We start from the raw sequence: 11271 nt of genomic DNA on the forward strand, positions 1-11271 counted from the left end.
TAAACCAATCCAAAGGAAAGGAGCTTAATTAGATTTTCCAAATGACGTTGAGTCTTTGACAAAGTTTGCAGGAAGACCGGGAATTAATCAGAAGATGCCTGTTTCCAACTGCCTGTTTTATCCACTGTACCTCTCGTTTCCCTACAGCTAAAACTATGCAAGGTCTTTCATTTGAAAATAACTGTGTTGTTTTCTTATTTATGGAAAATATGCCCCCTCCTTGAAAATTAGGCCTTAAAACTGTAAACAATGAGAGCACATAAGCACTTACATGTAAACAGGAACTACCCCACATAATGATAAATTATTTTTCTTTTCTTGGTGCCCTGAGTAAATCTGAATCAATGGCATCACAATCACATCAAATGCCACATTTCTGAATGATGGCAGTCTCTAGGAAAAGGCTTGATGAGCCTGAAGATCTCTGAATTTGTTTTCATGGAAATAAACCAATCTAATTTTTGGTGTTCAAATCTGAAGAAACACCCAGACCCACCTTCAAACTGCCATTCCCTTTGCCACTCACTGGGTCTCCCCCCGTCCTTCCTAATTCACTGCCATCAGCACAGCAGTTACTTTATGCCTGGCCAATGGACCCTCATTAGCAACCATCCCACTGTGGCAGGATTTATGTTTCAGCAGCTCCAGGAGCCTGGAAAGATTTGGATATTTGCTTCACTTCTCTGAGAGGGGCAGACCACGAGCTACATGTAGTCACACACTTCAGGCAGGCTGCTACAGTCACTCACTCTGTCCTGCTTCCTCTGGCACATCAAGGATGTGACTATTTGAAAGATGTGGTCAGACTTGAACCTGAGCGTAAAGGTTTCGGTGAACTGTGCTGAGATCACACAGTCAGATCTTGTCTAGTTTCATAGCAATTTCACTTCTTCAAAACAGTCAACCTGAGCAAGTGCCTTTTAAATTATTCAGTTAGATACCAGCTGTTTTCATTTAGCTTTCACAGTTTGTCCCCAGATTGGTGCTATTTTTGAGTCAGTGTGCAGAGATAACCTCATCTGAGGGTCTTGGTCTAAACTCAGGATGATAATGTACATGAGTACATCTTGGATACATCTTAAATCAGATTCTTTTCATTCTACTGGAAATGCCTTTTGGAAAGGAAGAGGATAAATTTTAAAACATGAGAAAAACAGGGTCTGGGATGAAGGTGTGACATGATGTTCTGGTCCACTGTTATATTGTCCTTTGGTTCAAATAAAGGCACTTGGAAGGAAAGATGTAACAGGAGCCAATTGGAGCCTCATTATGTTCTTTTGCCAAGTAGGAGGGTTAAGCTTTGTCTGCAAGAAACATGGAGGAGCTAACACTGCGGGAGAAAGGCTACCAGGAGCTAGCGCACCGGTAGGAAAACAAAGGCATAGGAAGTGACTCAGACTAGTATAATCTGGTTAAAAATGCTGTATTAGCCATGCTTTAAGTTATTCCTATTGACGGGATTTAATTCTGTTGGTGTTCTATAGGTTGGTTACTATAGATCCAGTAAATGCTACTCCTTGCCTTGAGATGTTTATGTACAGTGCACAAAACAGAGCAGTTACTGACCAGGACTAAGTCAAAAGACTAAGTCATCTTTTGTGCCATGGTACACCCATCTTGGAGACAACCACATATTTTTTCCTCCTGTTGGTGACAAAAATCCTACCTGATGTTTAGAGCTCATTTGAGGGCCCTGGAGAGGAAAGGTTGAAATGGCGGGAGGTGGATAATAATTTTTGAACTCTGGCATATTAAGATGATCACAACATGTGTAGACCCAGGAGGTCTCATTGTAATACCTTGTTAATGTCTTCAAAGCTTTTCAGAGATCTTTATGGAGTTATTCTACATGAAAAAATTAACCCTAATAGGTACATTCAATAACTAGATCCAACAGGCAGAATAAAAGAGCCCTTGGGAGGAGGGTTAAGCTCTAATCTGCTTCTTTTTCCACTTTGTTGTGGAAGCAAATGTGGCAGAGAAGGGGCCGGCCAGCGTGAAGCCTCTGCACTCACATGGCTGATCCTGTGTCATGTATGATGTAAGTGTGTATGTCACACAGCTACCAGGGGGGCTGGGGAGGCCTCTGGCTCATTCTGTCCTTTCCACTCACACAGGCCATTTCTGCTGGAAGCATAACACAGGAGCACAAAGCTTGCAAATGTGCTCAGCACTACTGACACTCAGGGAACCTTACACTGGTGTTGGAAAAGAAAGAAAATACAATGCTGTCTATGTATGCAATCACATCACACACTGCTTCACAAGGATGGGAAGGAAATGAAATGATACACAGGGGAGGCAGATCTGATTACTGAAAATTATATATACACTCTTGAGGTGAACAGTCTTCATCTAATTTGCAGGTAAATTAATGATTAACAAAGAAGCATGATCTGTTAAAAATAAATTTTAGCGACAGACATATGCAGCCTATTATGCTGATTTTTTTCAAATCTACTTCGATTCTTCTCTATATCTCTCTGTGCACTATGAGATGAACTGATGGAGAAACAGCAGAGTTATAAAAATGAGTGTCTTAGCAAAGATGAAGAAACAAAATTGTCACAGTACAAGAACAAACCAAATTATCTACACTGAAGTTAAAATAGAAACTTCAGTTTTTTACTCAGCACACAACTAATTTCCCTCAGCATTACCATAAGATGTTGCAGAGGCCACGGGCAGGAAGGGAATGCCATGGAGGACAGAATAAATGATTAGTGGCATGGGATTCACTGGTGACAATGACTGTGTGTAGCTGCAGAAGTCTCTAAAATGCTGACTACCGGGGTGAAGGCACAGCAGGTAAGGAGCAATTTTTCTTTGCCCTGTGTGCTGAAGTGTGGTTACACCTGCCAGGAGCAGGGCTGGGGCCTCTCAGAGCAGCTCTGGCAGAGGCAGTAGAAGGGAATGTCAGGTACAGCAATCTCGAGTCGGAGATTTCACAATGCTGTGGAAATACACCTCTTCACAGGCATCCACCACTCTGGCTCACATCCAGGGGATGATCCAGTGTTAGGCAATCCTACAGTCAGACATCAGTTGTGATTCCTAAAATCTCCTTTTCTTTTACATTGATCTTCATTAAAAAGTCCTTCCAGTAAATTTGCCTTCTTTCATCTTTGCCAATGGGCTACTACTTTTCTTTCCAAAGCAATTACACTAGAAATATGGTCTATTACTAAAAAAAACCCAAAAAACGGGGATGAGGGGGTGGGGAGTATCTTTGGTGATGTATCCTTGTGAGGCTTTGTTCTGAGTACTTATTGTAGTGAGAGACTTGTCTTATTGCAAGCAGCAAGGAACATAGAAATTTATGTTTATGCACATGTGTAACTGTTGTGTAGCCTGACTTCTCACAGTTATCTGGAAGCCACAACTTGTGTCCCCAAAGAGTCCCCAGAGAAACAATCCGTTTGCCAACACTGGACTTTATTATAATGGAGAACACAAACCACATAGGCAGGAAACCATAAAACCCCTCAAGTTAACTGTAGCCAACAGCTAAGGGGCCTGGAGTGGCAGCGGGCACCGGAGCCAGGCACAGGGAGGGATTCAGTCCCAGGTCTGTTGCTTGCCAGTGGCTGTAGCTGGATGTTGTCCCACCCCTGGCCGTTTTCCCCGCTGATTTTCACCGGTGCCCATACAAGAGGAAGTTAATCACTGACCACAGGGCCCGCACACAGCAATGTGCCCCGGCCGGGCGGGGGGCTCCTGTCCCCCCCAGCGCCCCGCCCGCCGAGGATGCTCCGGGGGACACCAGCGGCACAGCCATGGGGCTTGCCAGTGACCCTGCACAGGAAAGGCGTTCTATGCAAAGGAGGTAACCGGGAAAGCTCCCAGGCAATGAGCGGCGTGGAGCTGCTGATGGGGTTTTTTTTGCAAGGCAAATACAACCCAGGAATTCACGGGGATAAGGCAGAGCAAACATTAACCTCCCGCGCCGGTGGCTTTGCGAAACAGCCGCTACCACGGCTCTTTTCCTTTGCTGCTCCTTTTTCATGGAAACAGAGTTCGTGGCTCCAAGCCAGCTGTAAATTAACAGCTAAGCGAAACCATTATGTCAGTGGGATGCTTTAATCGGTTTACAAAACACCGCTCGAGGTACGATGCACATTGGTAGGCAGGAAGGGAATGCAGGCGGGTGCCCGGGACGGGGAAGCCCAGCGGGGTCACCGGCCTCGGCCCGTCTGGCCAGCGGGGAGGGGAGGAGGGGACAAGGACCTCCCCACCGGGTTTTTGGTACCGCTTTCCCTTAGGAAGTTTCATTAACGCGCCCCGGAGAAACTGTTCTGGATGGGGAGTGGGCGGTCGCTCGCTGGTTCCCACCCGAAACGCCAGGGCAGAAAGGAAAATAGCAATGAAGACAAGAGGAGCCCAGTGTTAGGGTTCAGTTCCAGCTGATTTTATTTCCTTCCCGAAGAAAAAAAAAAAAAAAAAAGAAAAAAAAAGGAAAATAAAAACAAACAAAACAAAACAAAAAGAGAGGTTATTTACAGAAGGTATATCAACAATCTGACAGGCAGTGAACTTGACATGGTTAGCTGGCATGATTTTTTTTCTCTTTTTTTTTATTTCCCCACCTTGTGTCGTGGGTGATCGTAGACAAAAAGAAAAAAAAAAATCTACACAGCATATTGCACAGGATGGATGACCAAAAAAAGGAAAAAGAAAAAAAAAAAAAAACCAAAACAAAACCAAAAAAGTTAAACCCTTAACGGAACCACCTCATTAGGCAGACGTCCTAGTGCCTGTCATGTTATATTAACATACATAAACACACAATCTTCTTTTTTGCTTATTATAATACAGACTTAAATGTACAAAGATGTTTTCACTTTCTTCATCTTAAACACAACAGCTATAAACCTGAATACATATGCTATCATCATGCCATAAGAGACTAAAACAATTATATTTAGCGACAAATAGAAAGGATTAAATAGTCAAATACAAGAATGAAAAACGCAGTACATAGTGTCGCGAACTCAAACCGGCATTTCGATAGATCCAGTGGTTTAAACGGCACGTTTTTGCTTAGAAAAAAAGTGCAAAAAGATGTGGTTTACAAGTTAAAGGTACAGGATCCCTTCTCTGTGTCAATGCACCAGTTGCTTCACTTCATCCGGGGACAGGTGGCTCCCCAAAAGGGTGGCATCCAGTGTAAATCCCTTCCCCCGGAGAGGCGGGGGGCGGCGGGGGCGGTCAGGGATGCTGTCCCTTTAAGATGCCTGCAGATTGGAGTGTAAACATGGACAAAATAGGGGCTGATTGGTGGGTGTGTGAGAGTGTGAGTGAGCGTGAGCGCGCACACGCGTGTGAGAGACTAACCAGCGGCCCTGTTGTTAAAATCAGGAAATCCAAACAGCGATTTACACCGATTTACACCCCCTTTATATATTTTTTACAAAAATACACTGAGAAAATAATCAAACGTTTTCATCTCTCTTCTCTTTTTGTTTTTAAAAGTGTCAAAAGTCTACATTTAAATATAAAAAATTAAAAGTTAAAACTCTAGCCCTTCAGTGAAGGAGACATAAAAATGGTGCGGGTAACAACGAGAACTACCAAAAAAGGACAAAGAAATACAAAGTCAAAAATGTTTGGCCAGTATAAATACGTCCACTTATAAAATGGCATCCGATTACATTTACAAGGAAAAAAAACAAAACCAAAAACAAAAAACCAATACGAGGATGGAGCATCGGTGAGAAAAAACAGTCTTTTCATTTACAGCTATAAGGAACAAACACATACATACTCTGAGAAAAAATTTGGTCCTGAATTTTCATTTTTTTAAAAGTCCAGCACAGATTTGAGTTGCGTTTGAATCCTTTAAAGAGTTAAGAATGAAAAAAAGCTGGTGATATTTTTGTAGGAATCAAACATAGCGCCATCTATCTGCTTTTATATTATCCTAACACTAGTTTTGTTTTTTTCAAACTGTTCAACAGTCTTACAGAAATCTTGAAAAGATAGACAGTATAACATGCTATATTAAACCCCACCAGTGAAATAATCCAACACCATCACGATTCTGAGTAAGAAGAAAAAAAACTACTCTTTTTTTTTGTATTTTCGGGTTTGTTTTTTTTTTCTCTTTTTTTTTTTTTTTTTTTTTTTTTTTTTTGCAAAAGCCATCGCCCTCCGTTTCCCCTGTACCACATCATGACAGAAACTGTTCCCATTCGGTCTCTGTTTCAGAAGAAAGTTTTCAGTGTTCTTGAAGTTTCAGCCTTATTTTTCTCTCTACATATTACATGAGGTGACTGAGAAAAGCGCTGCCGCCACCACCTTATCTGTACGTGCAAATCCGTTTCAGTTTATTATTATTTCCCCCCACCGTATCTCCAAGACAGCTCTCAAGTGTCAGTCTGGCTCTTCTCCGCTCAACCAGGATCTCAGTCCAGCTCCATCCATCTCCTCCTCCCAGCATTGTTGCCTCCTCTCACCGCAGAACAAACCGGGACAGGATTTCTCCCCACACATATGTGAACCTTGCAAAGGATCTGAGTGGATTTTTCTCTTTTTCTTTTCTTTTTTTTTTTTCCCAAGCAGTTCTGACCGCTCTTTCACAGGAAAGAGCGAATGCTCAAGGCATCCAGTGTGCGCCCAGCACAACGCACCGCTCCCCCTCCTCTTTATTCGTGTAAAACGGGCAACAACAAAGAACCCAGAGGTGTGTGTGGTTTCCCCCTCCCTCCCCCTTTCTCTGTCTCTCTCTTCAGGAAATAAAAAAAAAAAAAAAAAAAGGCGGGGGGGGGGGAAGGAGAGCGTGTCGCTCCCGCCAGTCTCAGAAAGCACCGTCGGGCCGCTCTCGGAGGGGGCGTGTGCGGGTCCGTGCGCGGCCTCAGGAAGGGACCGCCGGCCTTTCCTCAGGGAGGGGCGAGCCCGCTCCTCTCCCCGAGCTCAACAAGCAGTCTTTCAGCAGCCCCTTCCCACAAACAAACAAAATGCTTCCTCCTCCTCCCCTAAAAAAAAAAAAAAAAAAAAAAAAGCCCCAAAACACAAACACCGAACAAAAAAAGAGACAAAAGGCCCGGCGGGGTGGGCGAGTCCTGCCGGCGGCCGCGGGCGCCGGGGCCTCCTCCAGCAGGGCCCGGCCCTCGCCTCAGTAAGTGAAGACCAGGTTGGAAATGCTGGACTCCAGCCAGTCCCCCGAGATCATCTCACTTACCTCCGGCGTGCAATAGTCCGGGAACTCAAAGTGCGAGCCCGAGCCGGGCTCGAAGTTAAAATCCAGGTCCCGGTCGAGCACCGAGGAGCTGAAGCTGCCCAGGGACATGCTCTCAAAGCCGGGGCTGGGGTTCAGGTCCAAGAGGTCGTCCTCGAACTCGTCGTCCGACGAAGAGGAGCCGGAGGAGGAAGAGGAGGAGGAGTGGGAGGACGCGGAGGAGGAATGCGCCGTGGAGGGGGCCGGGGAGGAGGCGCGCAGGCTGGTGTAGCTGCGGTGATCCGAGGGCGAGCCGGAGCCGGGGGGCGAGGGGCAGGGGCCGCCGCCGCACTCCCCGTCGGGCCGGCCCGCGCCCTCCTCGTACAGGCTCAAGGGGTCTCCGGCCTCCGCCGAGCTGCTCAGCGTGGGGCTGCCGGGCACGGCGCCGCCGGGGGAGGCTCCGGCGGCCGCCGCCTGCCCGCTCCCGAAGATGTAGACCCGCTTCAGCTTCTTCTCGGCCAGCGGCTTGCCGGGCCCCGAGGGCGCGCCCGCCGCCCCGCGGGGCTTGTAGAGCGCCTGGTGCTCGGGCGGCAGCAGCGCGGCCGAGGGCTCCCCGGGGAACGGCCCGGCCTTGCCCCCCGCCGCCTTGCCGTGGGGCTTGCCGCCCGCGCCGCCGCCGCCGCCCGCGGGGGAGGGCTTGGAGCCGCCGCCGCCGCCGCCCTTCTTCGGGGCGGGCTTGGCGGGGGCCGCGGGGCCGCCGGAGCCGCAACCCGCGCTGCCCCCGCCGGCGCCGCCCCCGCCGCCCTTGTCCGCCTTGTCGCCGGGCTTGGCCGAGCTGTTGCCCGACTTCACCTTCTTCCTGGGCCGGTACTTGTAGTCGGGGTAGTCCGCCATGTGCTTGAGGCGCAGCCGCTCCGCCTCCCGGATGAAGGGGATCTTGTCGCTGTCTTTGAGCAGCTTCCAGCGCTTGCCCAGGCGCTTGGAGATCTCGGCGTTGTGCATGTCGGGGGACTGCTCCATGATCTTCCGCCGCTCGATCTGCGACCATACCATGAAGGCGTTCATGGGCCGCTTTATGTGCCCGCTGGGCGTCTTGCACCAGCTCGGGTCGTCCGCCTTGCCCCCCGTGGAGGCGGTGGAGCCCGGCGTGGGGGAGGAGGCGATGCCCAGCTCGATGCCGGCCCCGGAGTCGGAGGTCTCGGCGGCCAGCAGCGCCTCCGTGTTCTCCGCCGTGTTGGTCTGCTGCACCATCGCGGCGGCGGCGGCGGCGGCGGGCGGCTCGCCGGGGCTCAGCGCCGCTCCGGCGCGGGGCAGGGCGCGCAACTTCTCACAGCGGCTCCGGGCCGGCGCAGCCCCCCGCGGCCGCGCCCCCGCTCCCCGCACCACTTGTACTTCCACACCGGCGCCTGGTCCCCGGCGGCGCGGTCCTCTCCCCCTCCGGGCGGCGGCGGCGGCGGCAGGAGCGGGAGCGCCGGGGCCGCCCGCGGTCAGACAACAAGAGTTTCTGCAAAAGCGGCGCTGCGAGCCGCCCGTCCAACTTTGCTTTTTTTTTTTTTTTTTCTCGGAGTGTTTTGGGCTTTTTTGGTTTAGTTTGTTTGGGGGTTTTTTTTGGAGGGGGGTGTCGGTCTGCTCTGCTTGCTTTCCTCAGCACATCGGGTTTCCCCCCTCCCCGGAGCAGCTGGTCCAGCAGTTCACAAGTGGGTTCCGCCTGCCCGCGGCGTTTCAGGAGAGCGGCACTCCTGCAGCCCCAAGTCTCTCAGCGCTGGGCACGGCCAGCCTGCGCGGCCGCGGGGGAGGGGGAGGTGGCGCGCCCCCGAAGCCCCGAAAATCCCGGCTCCAGGACCCGTGGTGGCGGCTGGCTCGGCGGCCAGGAGTTTGTGCAGGTTGGATTTGGCAGTTGCGAGGTACCGAGCGACAAGGAAAACCCCTCGGGATAAGGAAGAAAAAAAAAATAAAAAAGAAACAATAAGAAGGCAAAAAAAAAATAATAATAATTGAAAAAATCGCCGTAAAAAAAGAGAAAAATAAAAAAAGCCCTCGTGCATGAACGAGTGTGTACGTCCCCGGCAGGAAGAGCGGCGAGCCGGGCGCTCAGCCCCGTCCTCCTCCTCCTGCTCCTCTTCCACCGACGGTGCTGCTGCTGCTGTTCCGCGCGCGCGGAGCCGCCGCCGCCCCCCGCGCTTTCTTTCTCTCTCTCCCGCCCGCCCGCCCGCCCGCCGGGCGCTGCCCCGCGCCCCCCGCGCTCCGCGCTCCGCCGGCCGCAGCTGAGAGCGGACCTCGCGCCCGCCCCGCGCCGCTTTATCCTTTCGCAGCCCGCCCCGCGGCCAATCGCGGGCTGTATCCAACGCCCTCCGCGAGCCAAACCCCGCCCCCTGGGCCGGGATTGGCGGGCGGCGCGGAGCGGTAATAATGGCCGCGTGCAATGGGAAGCGCCCGCGCTGACCTCATTCCCGGCGGCGGGGCGAACTTTTTAAAAGGGGCAGGAGGGCAGCCCCGCGCGCCGCCCCGCGCACGTGCCCGCGAGCTCCCCCCGCCCCTCCTCACCGCCGGGGGAAGGGGGGGAGAAAAAATAATAAATCAGGAAATCAGCAAAAATCATCATAATACAAATAATTAAAAAGAAAGAAAGAAAGAAAGAGAGAGAGTGAGAGCGAGGAGAATGGAGGCGTCCCGCCCCCGCGCGCTGCGGAGCGGGGACACGGGAACACCTGCCTGCACAAAGGGCCGGGACGCTGTTCCCGGAGCCGCCGCACGCCCGGCGGGACAGCGCTGCCCGGGGAATGCCGAGCCCGGCCCCACGCCCACACGCCCAGTGTCACCGAGGGGTCGCAGCCCTGGAGCAGCGCCCGCCAGCGCGGCCGTCACGCCCCCTCCGCCAGGGGCCGGGACGGGACTCGGGCCCCGCACCGCCACGGCGCTGAGTGAGCGCTGCCTCCCAGCCCACATTCCCCGGCGCGCAGCGAGGAAGCGGTGTCGTCCTGATGGCGGTTTTACCCTCCCGAGCCCTCTGCTGCCTTTCGCTACCTGCCGCTCCTACCGCCACTCCCCATCCCGGGCAGAGGCCGCGGCTGAGGGTCCCGGCGGGTCCCGGGGGAGCGGGAGGGGCCCGGGAGCAGGAGCGGCCTAGGAGGCCGGTACCGGCCCGGGGCGGAGGGGCTACCCGGCCTCGGCCAGTCCCGCCGAGCAGAGCCCCCTGTCCGGGGCTCTTCCCAAGGTGGTACCTTTCTGGAATTGCTGTTTGATCCCATGTGCCCCTCCCTCTGTCCCTCTGCCCGGCCGTGATCAGTAATGAGGAAAAGCAGGGCAGCCAGGTCAGGCGCTGTGTACCACCCCTGAAGGCCTCATGGCATCCCCCTCCAAAATTCAGGTAAAAGGGGCAGCAAGACCATAAAAACAAGGGCAGTGTTGCTTCCCAAAGATTCCTCACATCATTCATCAGGCCAGTGACCAGAAAAGCTATTAGGCAAAACAGCTGCGAAAATTTTTATTCTACACAACACCGGTTAAAAACACCTTTTAAATCAGAGGCGAAATAATGGTTGGATACAGCTAAAATATTTAAGATAGAGGTTTAAAAATAAATTGCACGTGTTTGCAGGAAAATTTATGGTAGGATCCTTTCGCAGAGTTTCTAGCTGGATTGAGAACAAGCTTTGAATATTAAGCTCTCACACTGGACTCAAAGAACACTGCTGAGAAAAATCCTGAATTCTCAGTACCTCCCCGAGTAGGCCACCTACATCACTGAGACTGTTTATAAAGATACAAATTAAATTATAGCTTTGCTTGCAAAAATAATACATTGGTTCCTCGTACAGTCTCTGGTCAAGACTGGATAAAATACTGCTTTCCTCTAGGTTGACGACATCCAGTGACATCAGTGGAGTTTCTCACCTTTACACTTTGTAAGCAGTAAATCACGCTGAGTTTTTCCCCTGCTGCCCCAGAGCTAAGATCAAATCTGTTCTACCCTACACCACCAACATCTACAGAAATGGAGGCTCGCAGTGGGTTTGGTGTCAGGAATAAACATGGGCTTTCCCTTGCACTCCTGGTATTCCTGTGCAGCAGTGTGAAAACCTGGGACTGGGAGCAGTCAGTAGCTTCTGGCTGCT

The 11271-nt window shown here is 51.5% G+C and overlaps 1 protein-coding gene across 1 annotated transcript; it reads right to left on the reverse strand.

Annotated features, from left to right (window-relative positions):
- Positions 1–4656: 4656 nt before the first annotated feature.
- Positions 4657–10117, reverse strand: SOX4 (SRY-box transcription factor 4). The gene has a single exon (XM_083860665.1). The coding sequence runs from the start codon at positions 8405–8407 to the stop codon at positions 7115–7117; it is 1293 nt and encodes a 430-aa protein (XP_083716791.1). The 5' UTR covers positions 8408–10117; the 3' UTR covers positions 4657–7114.
- Between the last annotated feature and the right edge of the window lie 1154 nt (positions 10118–11271).

Source organism: Zosterops lateralis (genome assembly GCF_965231275.1).
Source record: "Zosterops lateralis genome assembly, chromosome: 1".
Classification (NCBI taxonomy): domain Eukaryota; kingdom Metazoa; phylum Chordata; class Aves; order Passeriformes; family Zosteropidae; genus Zosterops; species Zosterops lateralis.